Source organism: Fusarium falciforme, chromosome 11 (genome assembly GCF_026873545.1).
Source record: "Fusarium falciforme chromosome 11, complete sequence".
Taxonomy (NCBI): Eukaryota; Fungi; Ascomycota; class Sordariomycetes; order Hypocreales; family Nectriaceae; genus Fusarium; species Fusarium falciforme.
Genome location: NC_070554.1, coordinates 522925 through 538741, shown reverse-complemented (window position 1 = coordinate 538741; position 15817 = coordinate 522925). Strand labels below are relative to the sequence as shown.

The following is a 15817-nucleotide window of genomic DNA, read 5'->3' as shown; positions in this document are numbered from 1 at the left end:
CAGGCGGTCTGTGCTGCATCCCCACTCTTTATTGGCAAGCTAAACTGCCGAGTCGGCCACTCACGAGCTCGCGAGCTGTCGCTCGTGGCTTGTGGCAGCTGAAGCTATTCCCAATCTTGAATGCCGAGCTGACCAGTCAGCATCCTGTAGAGTCTTTTAAAGTTATCTGTACCTTGCCGAGCTGTCCATTTACAATCTCAAGTTTCCCCTTCTCACACTCATCACGACTCGTCAAATGCCGAACGAGGTCCCATCACCGAATCGCCGAAAGGCGCGATCAAAGAACGGTAAGCAAACTTGCCCCTTTTTCCAATTTAGGAAATTTACCCCCTACACAGGCTGCATAACCTGTCGGATCCGAAAAGTCAAGTGCGACGAGCGACGGCCCGTCTGTGAGAGATGTGCCAACAGCCCCATGAAGTGTGAGTGGCTGGAGCCCGGGAAGTCTCTAAGCGTGAGGAGGCCACGGGGGTCCAATAGTGCGTCTAGTCCAGGGAGCTGTCGTAGCTCTCCTCGACCGTTGGCGCCGTCACGTCCAGCCACGCCTCGAGATAGTCCATCCTGCAGGAGCAGCGGTATGCAGCATGCCACGACACCATCACGATCGAACGAAGATGCCTCGAGTCATAGCCCGGAAAACAACAACCAACAGCCTCAGTCGACTCTGTCCGCGAACCATGCTCCCCTCGCGAATTCACTGCAGCTCAGCGCCGACGATGAAGCAGCGTTTCTCTACATTCCGGAGTCGATGATGGTGTTGTTTTATGGAAAACTCTGGAAATGGAGCTGCTTCTCGTACATCTACACCCACATTGCGAGCCAATATTCCGGTGTGATGAGAAGTCTGATTGCCGTCGCAAGCATGGAGTTGCGAGCTCAACAAGTGCTTCAGGCTCAAGACAGCGATAATTCGACCAAATCACTCGAAGCAGCTCATCGCCTTGGGGCCGCAGCCGCATCGCACTACAGTCTAGCTCTACAGGACTTGTCATCTCTGCTTAATCTTATTTGCCATTCTGAGGGTCGAGACGACGATATAAACGCGTTGTTTACAATGTGGTTTCTCATTTTACGGTACGAGGCCTACGACTCGGAGAGTACTGGGGCATCTTTGGTTCATTTGGAGGGTATCCGGTCATTCCTGAAGCCGTATCTGGATGGCGACGAATATTTGGATGGGAAAAGACTGCCGTCCCTTTCACAAACAATGCTACTATACACACTGTAGGCCTTCCTCTCCGAGATGCGAACCTAGATTGATGGGTTTTCAGATACTTGGATGCAGATTCCGCTACGGGGAATGTACATGGCGGCCAGCTCTGCATGGACTTTTCATCCCGAGAAGCCTCAGACTACATCTCCCACGAGCGCTTGTTCCTGAGCGGACGATCCATCCTACCCAAAATATGGGGAGACGACTACCCGGTTACCGAAATCCTCGATGATTTGGAAAACTACCGGCCACTGCGTCTGTATCACCTGTGTCAGGGTGCGAAGCTGGAGCTCCTGAGACTGGCAAGATCAGCAGCAGGTCCCGATAATGTCAGTCTGCAGAGACTCTGGCGCCATATCCAGAGCTTTGGTGATGTAAGCAGCAACTAACAGCCTAAAAAAGAAAAGCAGCTGACTGATATAATCAAGGAATTCACTGATATCTTGCTCTTGGCCAGGCAAGTCACCAGCTCTGGTGGCAAACGACTCATGTGGACAGTCTACTCAGCCTTCTTGGACTTTCACGCTCTACAAGTCCTCTACTCCTGCCTACACGTAGATCAAGAATCCCAATCACGAATGGACTCATCACTCTCCCAAATTCTGAGAATCGCATCCAAGGCCCTTAGAGAGGACTCAAGACAGACATACCGCTTGATGTGGTCGTTGTCGGTGGCTCTCTGCAAGACTCAAGGGCACCCTGATCATATGTGGCTATCAGCTCAACTCGCAAAAGCACGGGTGTTGTTGCCAAACTTTGGCGTTCCTGGGTTGATACTTGGACAGTGTGATGGGCTTCAGAGTGGCCATGTACAATGAACTATGGACGTAACGGATGGCATCATATCATAATCGACAAAACAAACAAGCCTGCTTAATCTAAACACTCTGCTGGGGTCCTGTCTTTTCCAAACTCAAATAAACATACTTCGGCGACCTCGTCAAAGCAACACTCTCATCCTGCTTTCTCAACTCTGGCTTGATAGGGTTCATCTTGAACTCCCAGAAAATCATGGTGAAGAATATCCGCAACTCAATGTATGCCAGCTTCTTTCCAAAACATCCTCGAGGACCAAGACCAAAGGCTTGAGCAGGTCCGCCGTTGGGATCAAAGACGGTCTCTTCTTCTCCGCTTTCCGTCTTTTGGGTTCTGAGCCAGCGCTCGGGGAGGAATTCTGTTATGTTGGAGTTATCAAAGGGTGGAACCTTTTCTCTGTGCGCTTTGGAGTTTGCTGATCGTTTGCCATAGTCGACCTCGACGCTTGGTGCCAACATACCCGGTCCACTGGCCATCATGCCTACAGTCGTGCCCTTTGGAATATGAACACCAAGAATCTGAGTGTCAACCATAGCTTGGCGAAGAGTGATGCTAGCAGCGCGGGAATGTCTCAGAGACTCCTCGATAACGGCGTCAAGATAAGCGACGTGCTGGTTCTTGGTGATCTCGGCAACTGTTGGGAGGCGGTTCTCGGCCGCTGCCCCGGGGTATGCTTGGTAGAGGGCTTTTCGAAGAAGGGATTGCACACGCTGGTCATCGGTTAAGTACTTGCATGCCCAGCGTATAACAGACGAGGTGGTGTCGTGGCCTCCCACCAGGTACCCAAGGAGCTGTACAATGTTAGCGCAAATAGTAGTGTCTAAGCACAACTTACCTCGCTCTGGATGACCTGAGAGTAATAGTTTGGCTTCCGACCCTCCTTTTCAGCAATGACATCCTCTCGAGCCAGCATGTTATCCAAAGCGCATCTCTCTGGATGTCCAGATCTCCTCCGCTCAACACTCTTTGCAATCTCACGGTTCCTGAGCCTATCACGACCTGCTGCAGCTCGCCTCATCATCGGTGAGAGATTCCTGTACAGAAAGTGACCTAGTCTTGGCAGAGGCGACCTGGCAGCAACGATGATACTGTCTGTCAGTGTCGTGAAGAATCTAAGTTCCTCGTCGAGGGGCACCTGCTTGAACTCGAAAACGTCATCTCGTCCGCCTGGGCTGGATGCACCCTCAAGCTCTCTGGTTTGCTTAGCAATCTGGGATTGTTCGAGGCCAAGACCAAAGGAAGCGGCCATGATGATGTCAAGGGCTGCATTGTGGATGTCTTCGGCCGCGTCAAACGGTCGTCCGTTGGAAAGACGAGCCTTGCCATTCCAGAGATCAACAAGAAGGGCAAACTTTTCGTAAATCTCGGGGGAAGAAACCTAGAAAAGTCAGAATAGTCCAAGAATCGGGGCATGATACCAACATTCTGCAGGAAATTCACCGACATCAAGTCTCGGACAAGCTCCTTGTTCCTCTTGAACTGAGGGTCTGAAGAACGCATTACAATGTGATGACTCGGAGCGACACCCTCAAACGTATAGATGGTCTGATCAGCTCTGTCAAACTCCTTCAGACGACGCGTCATGATATCCGCAGCCTCCCAGTGATCGGCCACAAACACCCACGGCAGATCAAAAGGACGGAGAAAGACCTGGACCAGGGGCGACTGGTGCTTGATGACCTGGCTCACCAACCACTCCCTGCGATCTGGGGCGGCTCTGAACCCGGGAATGTCGCCAAAGAGGGAGTTTGCTGCTTCGACATTGTGCGGGATGCCCGGGATGGGCTTGGGACGAGCAAGGCGTAGAAGGACGAGAAACAAGCCGATGAAGACGGCGCCCACGGCCAAGCCCAGGCCTGGCGGCGCTTGGTGTAACAGGTGAATCGTGTTCTGCAGCATCTTCGCTGTGCCAAAACGCGGTGGAGATGATGAAACAGACAGAGGTCAACCTCGTTCAGAGGTGGCTGGTCCATTATTCAATTCACCAACTGCCACGTAGTAATCAAACTCCGATGAGTGGCTGCATCGCCGGCGACTGGGCTTGAGCTTCTCATTGGTCTGCAAGGAATGGTGGAGGGAACATCCCAGCCCGATTTAGTTAAACGTGGCTAACGTAAGATAAGCAGTAGAGTCGATTTGGGGCGTATTCTGCGCTTGGTAGATCAACTCCCATATTTATCCGTATTGAGCCGCCTTACCAACCCTCAGAGAGTTCGAGGTCGATACGGTTATACGCCTGAATTTGCCTAAAGTTCCGCCGAGGGATCATATTTATAAGGCAGTGTATAAATAGGTGAGGGTAGCCAACTGGTAGAAGGACCAAGCAAGACACGGCTCAGTCGCCGAAATATGAGTTGGCGGGGTTCATAACCTGTCTTATATTACTCACTTAATGGGTGGCTCAGTGCCAAGCATATGAGCATGGCCGTTGTGTTGGGGAAGCTGTCTTGTCATCACTCGTTAAGAGTCCGAGAAGGGGGTCGTGACGCTTAGCAGAAAACAAGGAAAGACAATCATATCGTACCTCGTGCGAGAAGTAAAAGTTCATATTGTGAAAAGGCCGTCAGACTCTCAGCAAATAGGTACAGTGGAATATCAATGCTAGAGTGACATGGGGCCGGGTGGTAGGCGACTTCGTTTTGACACGTCCAAGTATCGACCCGGCAGAAACAATAACTATCAATAGACCCAAGTGATACAAGCAGGCTTAACCCTTCCTCTTTCAAATCCTAAGTAACAAAGAGTGCTCTACCTAGCCGAGTAGTTAACTTATAAGACCTTGCACCGCCCCAAAGCAAAGTTCTTCCTTCCGTAATAAACCTAAAAATGTGCTCTCTTTGTTGGATTTTCCAGTCTCGGTCGATCAAGAGTCGTATAATCAAGGTTAACCCTTTCTCTCCCATCCTAAAAGCACAAAATGTGCTGGCGCCTGGTCAAGTGGTCAATCTCTAAAAAATCCGCTCCTAAAAACAAACCTAAAACCACCTCTCTTTATTCCGCATACCTAAAATCCACCTCTGACCAGGTGCCATCTAAAAAAAACCTACCACCTAAAAACCTATCTTTTTGTATTTTTAAACACATAGCCTTTATTATCATGGCCTTTTTGAACACATTCCCTAAGAGATAGCAGCAACCACGTTGGCACAAGGACACGGCAACTTGGAAACAAACGATCTATTGCTCTAGTCTTGACTCTTTTGCCCATCAAAGGTTGAAACTCTCCTCAAGAGGGAGACTTCTACTGCTCGCACCCACAAAAATAGTGTAGTTGCCAGTCTGAAGAGTCCACTCCTGCTTCACCACATCCCATACGCTAAAGTCTCGTCGAGTCAGCTCAAACTGGACCTCAGCTGATGATCCCTTCTCGATAGCCAGCTTCTCAAAGCCACGTAACTGTTTGGGTGGGCTATTAGGGATGGCTACATAGAGCTGGGCCACCTCCTCGCCACAGACCGGGCCGACGTTGGTGATGGTGGCCTTGACTGTGGCAATCGCCTGCCACAGATCCTCGGTCGAGGCAGTATCCTTGATGCTAATCTTGAGAGAGGAATACTCGAACTCGGTGTAGCTGAGGCCAAATCCGAACTCGAATCGCGGAGTAATCTCTCGAGCATCGAACGAACGGTAGTCGAGGTAAACACCCTCAGTAAAATCGCACTGCGGGTCTTTGCTACCTGGCTCCAGACCACAAGGAGCATACGGCGTGTAATCGCTCTCGTTCTTGGCAATGGTGTAGGGCAGCTTTCCCGAGAAACCAGCTTCACCGTAGAGAAGTTTAACCAGGGACTCTCCGCTGTCCTGGCCGGGAAGGTGGGCAATGATAGTCGCGGTGATGTTAGGATGCTCGATCCATTGATCGACAAGACGGATGCCAGCAGCATGGATGACAACGATGGTGTTGGCGCACTTGGATGCCACGTTCAAGATCAAACCGTCGCTAAAGTCATCGTGAAGACCATCACGATCCCAGCCTTCTGTGGCCATGGCGTTAGTAAAGACCAAGCAAACATCAGAAGCACCGTTGACATCAGGGTTGAAGGATGAAAGATCCCAGTTGACCCAGCCGCCGTCCTTGGCTGCTCTCTGCTGAATGGCGCTGAGGGGCTACTCAATGTTAGATAGTTCAACCATCTTGGGAAGACTCCACTTACATCGCTGATGTATGGCGGCGAGTTGGCAGCAGCACGTCCTCCTGAGACAATAGTTCCTCCTCTAGCCGCCTGGTCGAAATGCTCCTCCTTACCAAGGACAGCCTGACCCATTTCAGGCGACGACGTATATCCAAGCTCGAAGAGAATATCCGTGTTCTTTGTCTCGGGGACGGTGGCATCGTATCCGAAAACAGAAATCATCTTGGGGTTTTCGCGGAAAGGGAGCGCGTTGTCTTCGTTCTTGACCAGGACGTGGCCAGCGATGGCGCCCTCCAAGAGGATCGGCTTCGACTCGGGGACACGTGCATCAACTTGTTCGTGCGGGAGACTGAGGTTCTTCATTCCGATACCAGGAGGAGGGAAATGGAGATCCTGGCCAGTGAGGTACCACGCTGCAAGGATTCTGATAGGCGTCAGTGACGAATCGAACAAACTGGCTATGAACAAACCTAGTGGCCATATCCGTGATGCGTTCCTCGCTGATGGTGCCATTGTGAACAGCCTCTGTGAGGTTCTCTCCCCAGTTTCCTCTCAAAGGCATCACCATGTCGAGACCAGCATTGGCACTTGAGAGGCTGTGTCGAGCGTTCCAGTCAAGAAGCACAAAGCCATCAAACGACAGCTCGGACTTGAGAATGCCATTCATGAGCTTGCTGTTCTCGCATCCGTATGTACTGTTGATGCGGTTGTACGAGCACATGACCGAAGCAACACCAGCTCTGACGCTATCGACAAAGGGCCAGAGGTAGTACTCATGGAGAGTCTTGTCATCGATGTTGGAGGAAACAGCCTCGATTCCGAAGTAAGGGCGTCGGAAAGTCTCTTGTTCGTTGGCGATAAAGTGCTGCAGGAATAAGCATAGGACCAAGAGCCACGCCAGATAATACGCACCTTGACGTTGGCAATGACTCCGGCATCTTGGTGGCCGATGATGGACTCGGAACTCAACTGACCCGTGAGATACGGATCAACAGAGAAGCCTTCCCAGTTGCGGCCTCCCAGAGGTGTCCTTCCAAGGGGACCAACATTGGGGCCAAGTAAGACGTTTACTAAAAACCATTAGCAGATGTCAGAACCGTGGTAAGCTGAACTTACCTCCTTTCGCCTTGAATTCTTTGCCCATGTAATAACCCCTTTGGTACGTCAAGTTCTTATCCCAGCTAGCACCAACATGCAAAGCCGAAGGATAAGAATTCACAAGGTCAGTAGCCCTGACACCGTTCCCTGCATCATGCAAACACATTCCTGGCCATCCAAGACGAGGCACTGTCCCGGTATTCCCGGCGCAGACATTGTCAGCCGTGACACCCCCTGTGATGTTGACCTTTTCCTCCAAAGTCAGCAGCGCCACAAAGTCTCTAGCGCTCGCGTATGCATTCTTCCAGATGCCCTTGCCAGAGCCGGGGGCTACGGATCCTGTGAGTGGAGGTTTGTTATTGTTGGAATCTGGGGAGCTCACGTGACGGTAACACTTCCGGCGAGGGATACTCTGAGCGAGCAGAGGCGCCAATCGCCTGCACAATCAGACACAAAAGCCCCGAAGACCACATTATGAGCGGCGGCATATAGTGGTCATGGACCTGGAGGTGTCATTTCCTTCTGGTATTTATTGTTGATACCTGATATTGGCTGATCACTCGAAACTCGTGTCAGTGCCCGAGTATTAACCGGCGTCACACCAGGGCGGCCAATCGGAAGCGAGCAGACTTCACCGCAAAACATCCCCGTCCAACCGGAGGTGATTCCGTGTTGCACTGCATCCCCACAAGCCAAGTCAACCCCTGAATGCGTCAAGCAAAGATTAAGCGAAAAGAAGTGCCGATGGTGAATTGGAGACGTGATGTTGTATAATTCTTCGCTTCGTGACAAGAATGAACCAATCGGATGCTGTTATACACGTGTTACGGATGCAGCGGGCCTATCCCCGATGATCTTCAGACCTTGTTGCCATCCTCGACTGAAGCCGTATCTGACGTCTCACAATGGACACTGTACCCGATACCCTTGGTCACCACATCCTTCAGGCGGTAAAAGGAAGTCTCCTAAGTGCTTAGCGGAACGTCTTAGAATAGCCTTCATATGACTGAAGTCGTAAACTGATAAAAAAAAATGGTGCTCCAGTAGCAAAAAAAAGAGAGTAGTTATAGGAAAAGCCCGATGCGGGGGTCGAACCCGCAACCTTGAGATCGCGTACTCGTTGCGCTTAAATGCGCAAGCTAAGAGTCTCACGCTCTACCGATTGAGCTAACCGGGCTCAATCTGTTTGGTGATTGGCTGGACCCCTGTGGCAGCCTCAAGTTGCTGGCACGTGCCGTGCTGAGAAGGTTCTAGGGTAGGTGTTCGCGACAACATTGTCTCCGACCACGTTCAACATTAACTCAGGATCGTGTTCGATTTGTGACCCAGGCCAATCAAGAAAATCGGAAATTAAGCATCGCCTTGGCTAGGACGACTAGAAGAGGCAAGTTGCTGCGACCTGAAGGGAGTAAATCAATGGGTCACTCGCTAGACGGGAGCCACATGATAGGTCCCTCGATGCTGACATGCAGGAAATGCCTGCTGCCTTGACCTTCAACGTCGAGATCCAATAGACGGCGTATGAGTCATCAACAAAGCTACTCAAATCTGGCATCATCTTGATACCCATTTCACGATCCTGTTCGATCTATCACTTGCACCGTTCACGCCAACAATGCCTTCCCACATCGAGTCTCTCCCAAATGAGCTATTCGAGCCCATATTACTCGACCTGAGCTTGCTCGAAGTCGCACGACTCAACCAATCCAGCAAACCCCTCAACAAGTCCTTGGATGGCTACCTACTCAGGCTCCCAACCGCCACGAGTAGGCTGATGAGATGGGGATGCCAGAATGGGGAGAGATGGGCCATCGAGAAGGCTCTCGCTCACGGTGCCGACATTACTCTGGTCGAAGTCGGTCCTATTGTGTCGTCTACCATCTGCCTCGCCGCGCGACGACATCAGTATGAGACTATCAAGTTTCTCTTGGAGTCGGGTGCGCGACTCAACCCTAGCGGCGTTAACCATCGACAAGAGAGGGCCTTCAAGCAGCGGCTGTTTGAGCCCAGAAACCCGAAGCTGCTTCGACTTTTTCTAGAACTTGGGGCAGGAGACCAAATACCGAACCTCCAAGAGGGCCTAGACGATGCACTTCTTAGATGCGTCAGGCTGGGCCTAGATCATGCAATCTGCCAGCAATGGATGGACCTGGGAGCCAATCCTGCGAGCTTACCGGGGAAAAAAGACGACCCCCAATCACCATTTTCGATGGCTGTTCTCTCTGGATCTCTTCCGTTGGCACAATTACTCCTCCCCCCAGACGCGAACCTGGGTGTTCCCAATGACACTTTGCTATTTGAACTGCCTCGGTTTGCATACGCAGATTTACACCCGTGGCATTCCATACCCATCTTGGCTGCCGCGCGCTCAATGGCAACAACTGGAAAGACAGACATGATGGAGGCACTTCTTGACATGGGCGGAAACATCAATCTCAGCGTCAAATGTCACCTGTCAGCTTTTGGACTGCCAAAACGTGGTCCGCATCCAGTAAACCCACTCCTCACATATGTGCTGTCGCTGGATACGAACCAGGATCTGGGAGCCATGAAAGTGACTCCTGCTCAAGGGATCAAGTATCTTCTCGAAAAGGGCGCCAAGCTCGATAAACCAGGACTAAAAGGAGACGACTATGGCCCCTATGGTTCCCATAGCTCCGTAGTTATTCCGCTGATCAGCCTCCTGTGGGAAAAGCACAAAGGTCTCAAGTGTCTCCTCAACGACGAGATATTCGCCGCCTTCAAGGTCCTCATCGAGAACGGCGGGGCCAAAGATGCCGTTTCTACCTTTATTGTGCCGTTTGATCCCGGCCACTACAGAGGACCTTATCGTCGTCGTGTGTACGGGCGTCTTCAGACCGGGAATGGCAAAGACCCTCTTACTGACGACGAGTACCGCGTGCTGATGGAAAGATGGGGGGTTCTGCTCGACTTGATCCTCAGAGATGAAAACTTTGAGATAGGCCTATTAGCGGAGATCAACGACCTCTTCCTTGACTTTATCAAAGGTATATTCTCGACGACACTGCACCTCACGATAGACGTGACAGAGGAATCTCCCACCAACGACTTGTATGAATTCATCGATGAGAGTCATCCAACAACCATACAAAAATTCGTCGAAAAAGGCGCAAGCCTGGACAGGAAATCTGCAATGGGCCCATCCTACGCCGACGCCCTCAAACACGGTGGCTCTACCCTCCTCAAGGATATTTTCGAACAGGCCGATATAAGTCGCGACAGCTACTACCTACCAAAATGGGCCCCCTGGGCGCGTCTCGGACACAACCTCCAAGCGGCGAGGCAGCGCTCATTCATCGCCATGCTGGTAGCGATGGGTGCGAGGCCGTTCCTCAACACTCCTGAGCCTGCGACGCATTCGCCTCCTGCGTATAAGAAACTGCGGGCTGCGTTTATGGGTGAGATTGTGGAGGCGGAGAAGTTGCTTTGGAATCCGAGATGTGGGTTTTTGTGGGATGGGTCTTGGGAAGAGAGTGACACGGATATGAATGATGGATGAGAAACGTTTTCTTGATTGATGAGGGAAGTGACAAGGGGGTTGTGGTACTCTGAAATACCTTCATTTACTTGATGAAACGATACCAATGACAGATGATGGATGAGCTACGGGTCTGGTTCTGAAGTGTGTTGATGAGTTGAAAACCTTTCCGCTCTGTTAGGCGGTTAAACTGACTATGCTTGACTTAGAGGAAACAGTGTTAGTGTTTCATCCCTGTCATTTTGTCTGGGCAGAAAGACACGACGTTTGATGAGCGATGTGAAACAGTAGCTTCTCAACGACCACCGACCCCGGTCTCGTGCCCGCCCTTTGCCTCTACTCATGCCCCATCTTCAACTCGAGCACTCATCAAGATAATTACCATTCACAGATTTGTTGACATTGAAGACCTCTTCGCTAACCGTTGCTCGGGTGATTACGATCGACAAGGCTTTAATTCCAAGCATAAGCTGGCAATCCCGCTTCAAATTTACGTCTCGCTTCCTAAAACCGCCTAATTAAAACACCCAATTATTATCCGACAATACACTTGGGGTAAAAAAAAACTCGTATTTTGCCATGACTAGCCTCTGCGTTAGTAGGTACGCAATGTCCACGTACCTCCTCCCCCACGTGACGCGGCGGTCTCCAGTTTTGCCCCCTTTCCCCTTCAACCTTTTTCAAAATTCTCGTATTTCGTAACGTGTTGTGTATAAACCTTGAAAAAGATTCGTTGTAAGAATGAGAATTGCAGACACGAAGCTGGAATGGGCCTTTTTCGGTGTGGTGGTTGCACAATTTGTGCTGGTCACGCTTCTTCAAATGTGAGCATCTCCCTTCCGTCTTTCAACTTAACGCTAATGTGCATGCGATATAGATCTGTTCTCGTTAGATATCTAGACTGGGTTAACCCTGCAGTCTATCAAGTTCCCTTATCTTACGTCATTCCCATGGTCTTTGTCATACCGACCTTTGGGTGTCTCTTCCAAGCTACCGTGGCTCTTGATACATGCCGCATCAAGAACAAGATCCAGATATGGGCGCAGTGCGTCATCAACATCTGCCTCTCTGTCACGGCGGGAATGCAATATGTCCAAGCCAAGGAAGCGACTGAGAGGATTCTGAAAGGCCATGACATGTCTAAAAATCCCTTTGCGGATAACGATAAGCCGTTTTGGAAGTACACGCAGCCGGCTTTGATTGCGAGTATTGTCTTGTTCTCGGCCTGCAGTATTCTCATGGTTGCCCTTGCATGTTGGCTACATGTGGAATTCTCATGGACGCTGTATGAACATGTCAGTCCAGATGTTAAGATGAAGGCCCGGCACTTGAGATATCAGGCAAGTTCAGAAGAAATGGGATCAGCCGAGCGTATGCTAATTATTTGAAAGGCGTATCTAGTGTGTCTCAAGATTTCACTCCTCTTTGTTGTTCTCTTTGTCGTCGTCTACGGCTTTCTCAATGTTCATTACGAAGAGCCCGAGTTTGGCCTGACAATGGCGATCCTACCTATTGCCGTCATACAGGCGGGTCTCGCAGCTTACTGCGTAACAAACGAGCATAAAAAGGGCATGTTTGTGGTGATAGTAAGTATTTCCCTCTGATGTTGATTGTGTACTAATCTCATTATTAAGGCTTTGCACCTCGGCCTTGTCGGCTACCTCGTCAGCAGGCTGACGATCCTTTTCGGAAAGGGACTTCGGTCTAGGACACTGATGAAGGAAGAGATGGTACTCTTTGCTGCTATGGGTCTGTTCTTGAGTATTGTATCGGTGATAGCTGCAGCCATTTGCACGGCGAATTTCGACAAGGGATTGAAGCCGTTGCTGTTGGGTCAGGAGCCAAGGAATCTGGCACCACCGCAGGAGTTTGAACTGACGAGACCACGGCCCATAAGTGGTGTGTTTTCTCGTCCTGAACGGATGTCGCGTCGCTTTGACATAGACTAGTCACTGCTGCCATGAGGGGCTGGGAGGATATCTTTTGTAATTAGGTGCAGTCAATGATGAAATGCGTGCATACTTCACAGCCCAAGCCACTCAATCTCCTTTGGTGACTATTCTTGACAAAAATTGTGCGTCCCTGACATGATTCGTGAGACCATGGCAGTACGAATTGACCTTGTGCTAATTGGATGGTCACTGTGAGTGGATCACGACGGGAGGCAGTCAGCCGTAAGAGTCACAAGACAGCTGCCTAACACGACTGATAGTCAAGCCTCTTCTTCCCATTCCCATTATCAGAATAAACCAGAATCAACCAGAATTGCTGCAAGATACTCCTCTCTAAACATTCTTTAAGACGCAACGCCGTGCTCTCAACATGGGAGGCCGTAAAGGCTCCAGGTCACAGAAAAGTGGCCAGAGTAAGGCCGCGGCCGCAGTGCTGGTGTTTCCGCCTTTTCTCTTCCTTGGGCCATGTTCAGCTGCATCTTCTTCGCCATTTCTACAAAGCAACGACATTACTTCTGTCATTAGTATCGGATCAACTCCTTCAGAAAAGGTCGACGGAGTCACGTACCACCGAATTTCAATGGTAGACTCACCGTCTGCACCAATATCCGAGTCAATTGAATCAGCCAGCAACATTATTGATGAAGTCGCTGAAGCAGGCGGAAAAGTATTGGTGCATTGCTCTGCTGGAATATCAAGATCTCCCACAGTAATTGCCGGTTATCTAATGACCCGACAAGGCCTGTCACTGAAGACGGCGTTGGCAGCCATAGTCTTGGCGAGACCAACAGTTTGCCCCAATACCGGATTCATTGGTCAGCTGCGGTCGCTGGATCAAGAGTTACATGGTCGTGACTCTTTGGGGGTGGATGAGCTTCCGAGAAGGACGGAAGATCGCCTTGCACTCTTAGCCGAAGCGGAAAAGGAAATGGAGGGATGATGCATTGGAGCCCTTGAGATGAGAGGGACAAATGGGAACAATGAGCCACGTCATTGCAACACCTATAGTTGGGATGACCAGAAATGCGGTGTAAGCGTGTGACAGGAGTTGTATTTCCGGTAGCAGGAAGAGAAATCAAGGGTCAAATTTCACTGCAAATTTAACCCCCCTCAAGAGCTGGGAAGTAATGAGTGAGGGAAGCACCCATGCACACCTTCCACAACAGTATTCATGTAACCTGTACTTCTAGAGTCGGTTAATTAGTTTGAGAAAATAGAAGTTTAAGGATTACCGTAATAATAGAGACCAGTTTTAGCCTCAGAGAGATGTCTCGAAGAGGCAGAGACTCAACCAACAGCCCTCATATCCGGGGTACAAATGACCTGCCTAGTCAAGGTTGATATGTACCTAGCAAAGTGCCATTTGAGCTGAAGCCATGGGTACATAGGTATCAATTTTATTGATTAGACTAAACCGCTGCCCATCTGCGACCATTTGTCTCTGCCTTACCTAGGTGCCGATTCACCCAGCGGGGTGGCCTTGCCTCTGACAATTGTCCACAGGCCATCGTAGCCGCCTCTTCATCAAACTTGATTCTTTGTCCAAATACTTCCTGGATAGATTCATGCGTGAAGAAGTGAGGATATGCACTCGCATTGCATGATGTTGAATGCTTCCTGCTTCACGACGGGGGTAGACGCAAGAGCGCCAACTCGGGCCAATGCTCAGAAACATCCCATGCAGAAATCTGATTAGAGTGAGATCCACGCTCAGAGCCATCATCAAAGGCATCCACCGGGAAAAGCCAAAAGCCAAACGTAGGCCGCACTGCCTTGTCGAGATCCTCGTCTCGGAATTTCGGAAGCGAAGAACCTGGCGTAGTTTTCCAGTCTATAGTGGAAAAGGGTCCGGTGTATTCGTATGTGCCGTTCCAGATTTCGTCTTCTTTCTGGACCCATTTTCTGCCGTCTTCTTCGTTGTATATGCGATCATATGGGCGAAAAGTGAGCAGGATTCGGTATTGGGCCTTTGGCGGATCGATACCCATGCCCTCCATTGCCTCTAACCAGGAGGTGTACAGCTCATGTGGGTTACCCATGATAGAGAGACTTTTAAAGTCCTCCCCAGCCTGTCGAGGGTCCCGGCCTATACGATCAAAGTTGAGTGCCATGCCCATGATGGGAAAGGAGCGGTTGAAGGAAGTTTCGTAGAGCACGAGGGAGCCAGTATCACGGCCTAGGACCATGCGGGCGATACTTTGAACGGATACAAAAAAAATCTCTTCGAGCTGAGATATGATGCCATTAAAGGCCCTCATGGCTTCGGGGTTGGTGTTTGAAGCTGGCAACGGGGCGAGGCGGCATGGATTATTGCCTAGCGTCCTGCGGCAGAGCGCCAAGTTGCGGATGCCAATGTATTGTGGATCATATTTGAACTTCAAATCGTAGAAGAAGTCTATCATGTCCATGCTTTCCTGCCTAACGTGGAGAAAGTCGTACTCTGGATTGAAGTAGATGGTGCCAGGGACTAAATCTTCACTCCTGGAAGCCCCCTTTGCCAGCCAGCAAGGGAGATGGACCCGGTAGAAGGACAGAGCCGCTCCTCGAGCATCTTTATTGACTCTCAGGAGCTTGCTCAATGTCTGATATCCTTTGACTACTGGACGATAGTTCTGGCTTTGGTGCGAAGCTGGTCTTGTCTGACCATTATGGGCCAACTTTGAATCGAATGCGGAGGGGTACCGCAAATGCACCTTGAGGATACGAGGGTGTTCCAAAGAATGTTTCCAGATCTTGAAGCGGAGTTCAGTCGGCAATTTGGCGAATAGAGGGAACCCTTTCAAGTCTGTGCTGGACTGAGGGGCATCAATCTTGAAGATCTGGAGATGCGGTTTCGAAGTCATGTTTTGGGAAGATGGCTGCATTCCTGCATTCCTGCATTCTGAAGTATCATGGAATTTTTGCAGGGATTTGCATGTATTCAAGGCCCTCCTAACCACGTGGTGGTAATGGCTGCTGCCTACCTACGCTGACGTGTGCGAGTGGCGCAGCCAAGCCTGACACCCAGGCAAGCTGACCGACATTCATTCTGACCTATGAATGAAAGACTTTGTTCCAGGCTTGAAGATGCACACCCTTACTGGGTAGCAGGAACTGAAAAGGGCCG

The 15817-nt window shown here is 50.4% G+C and overlaps 6 protein-coding genes across 6 annotated transcripts; 3 read left to right on the top strand and 3 right to left on the bottom strand.

Moving 5' to 3' along the window:
* Positions 1-583: 583 nt before the first annotated feature.
* NCS54_01308900 (Zn(2)-C6 fungal-type domain-containing protein) lies at positions 584-2031 on the top strand (the record flags this gene model as incomplete). The annotated part of the gene is made up of 3 exons (XM_053158301.1): positions 584-1224; positions 1272-1587; positions 1642-2031. Exons 1-3 carry the CDS (start codon positions 749-751, stop codon positions 2029-2031), a joined length of 1182 nt encoding a protein of 393 aa, XP_053014276.1. The 5' UTR covers positions 584-748.
* A 60-nt stretch (positions 2032-2091) lies between these two features.
* Positions 2092-3973, bottom strand: NCS54_01308800 (Hypothetical protein; the record flags this gene model as incomplete). The annotated part of the gene is made up of 3 exons (XM_053158300.1): positions 3452-3973; positions 2865-3407; positions 2092-2820 (listed from the first exon to the last, which is right to left on the bottom strand). Exons 1-3 carry the CDS (start codon positions 3926-3928, stop codon positions 2092-2094), a joined length of 1749 nt encoding a protein of 582 aa, XP_053014275.1. The 5' UTR covers positions 3929-3973.
* A 1263-nt stretch (positions 3974-5236) lies between these two features.
* On the bottom strand, positions 5237-7733 carry NCS54_01308700 (Fn3-like domain-containing protein; the record flags this gene model as incomplete). The annotated part of the gene is made up of 6 exons (XM_053158299.1): positions 5237-6136; positions 6184-6586; positions 6633-7027; positions 7075-7232; positions 7279-7590; positions 7643-7733. The coding sequence occupies 6 exons, from the start codon at positions 7731-7733 to the stop codon at positions 5237-5239; spliced, it is 2259 nt and encodes a 752-aa protein (XP_053014274.1).
* Positions 7734-8875: 1142 nt separating this feature from the next.
* NCS54_01308600 (Hypothetical protein) lies at positions 8876-10780 on the top strand (the record flags this gene model as incomplete). Its single annotated transcript, XM_053158298.1, has 1 exon — positions 8876-10780. The coding sequence occupies one exon, from the start codon at positions 8876-8878 to the stop codon at positions 10778-10780; it is 1905 nt and encodes a 634-aa protein (XP_053014273.1).
* Positions 10781-11500: 720 nt separating this feature from the next.
* On the top strand, positions 11501-12708 carry NCS54_01308500 (Hypothetical protein; the record flags this gene model as incomplete). The annotated part of the gene is made up of 4 exons (XM_053158297.1): positions 11501-11583; positions 11637-12099; positions 12151-12345; positions 12394-12708. 4 exons carry the CDS (start codon positions 11501-11503, stop codon positions 12706-12708), a joined length of 1056 nt encoding a protein of 351 aa, XP_053014272.1.
* A 1625-nt stretch (positions 12709-14333) lies between these two features.
* Positions 14334-15554, bottom strand: NCS54_01308400 (2EXR domain-containing protein; the record flags this gene model as incomplete). Its single annotated transcript, XM_053158296.1, has 1 exon — positions 14334-15554. The coding sequence occupies one exon, from the start codon at positions 15552-15554 to the stop codon at positions 14334-14336; it is 1221 nt and encodes a 406-aa protein (XP_053014271.1).
* Between the last annotated feature and the right edge of the window lie 263 nt (positions 15555-15817).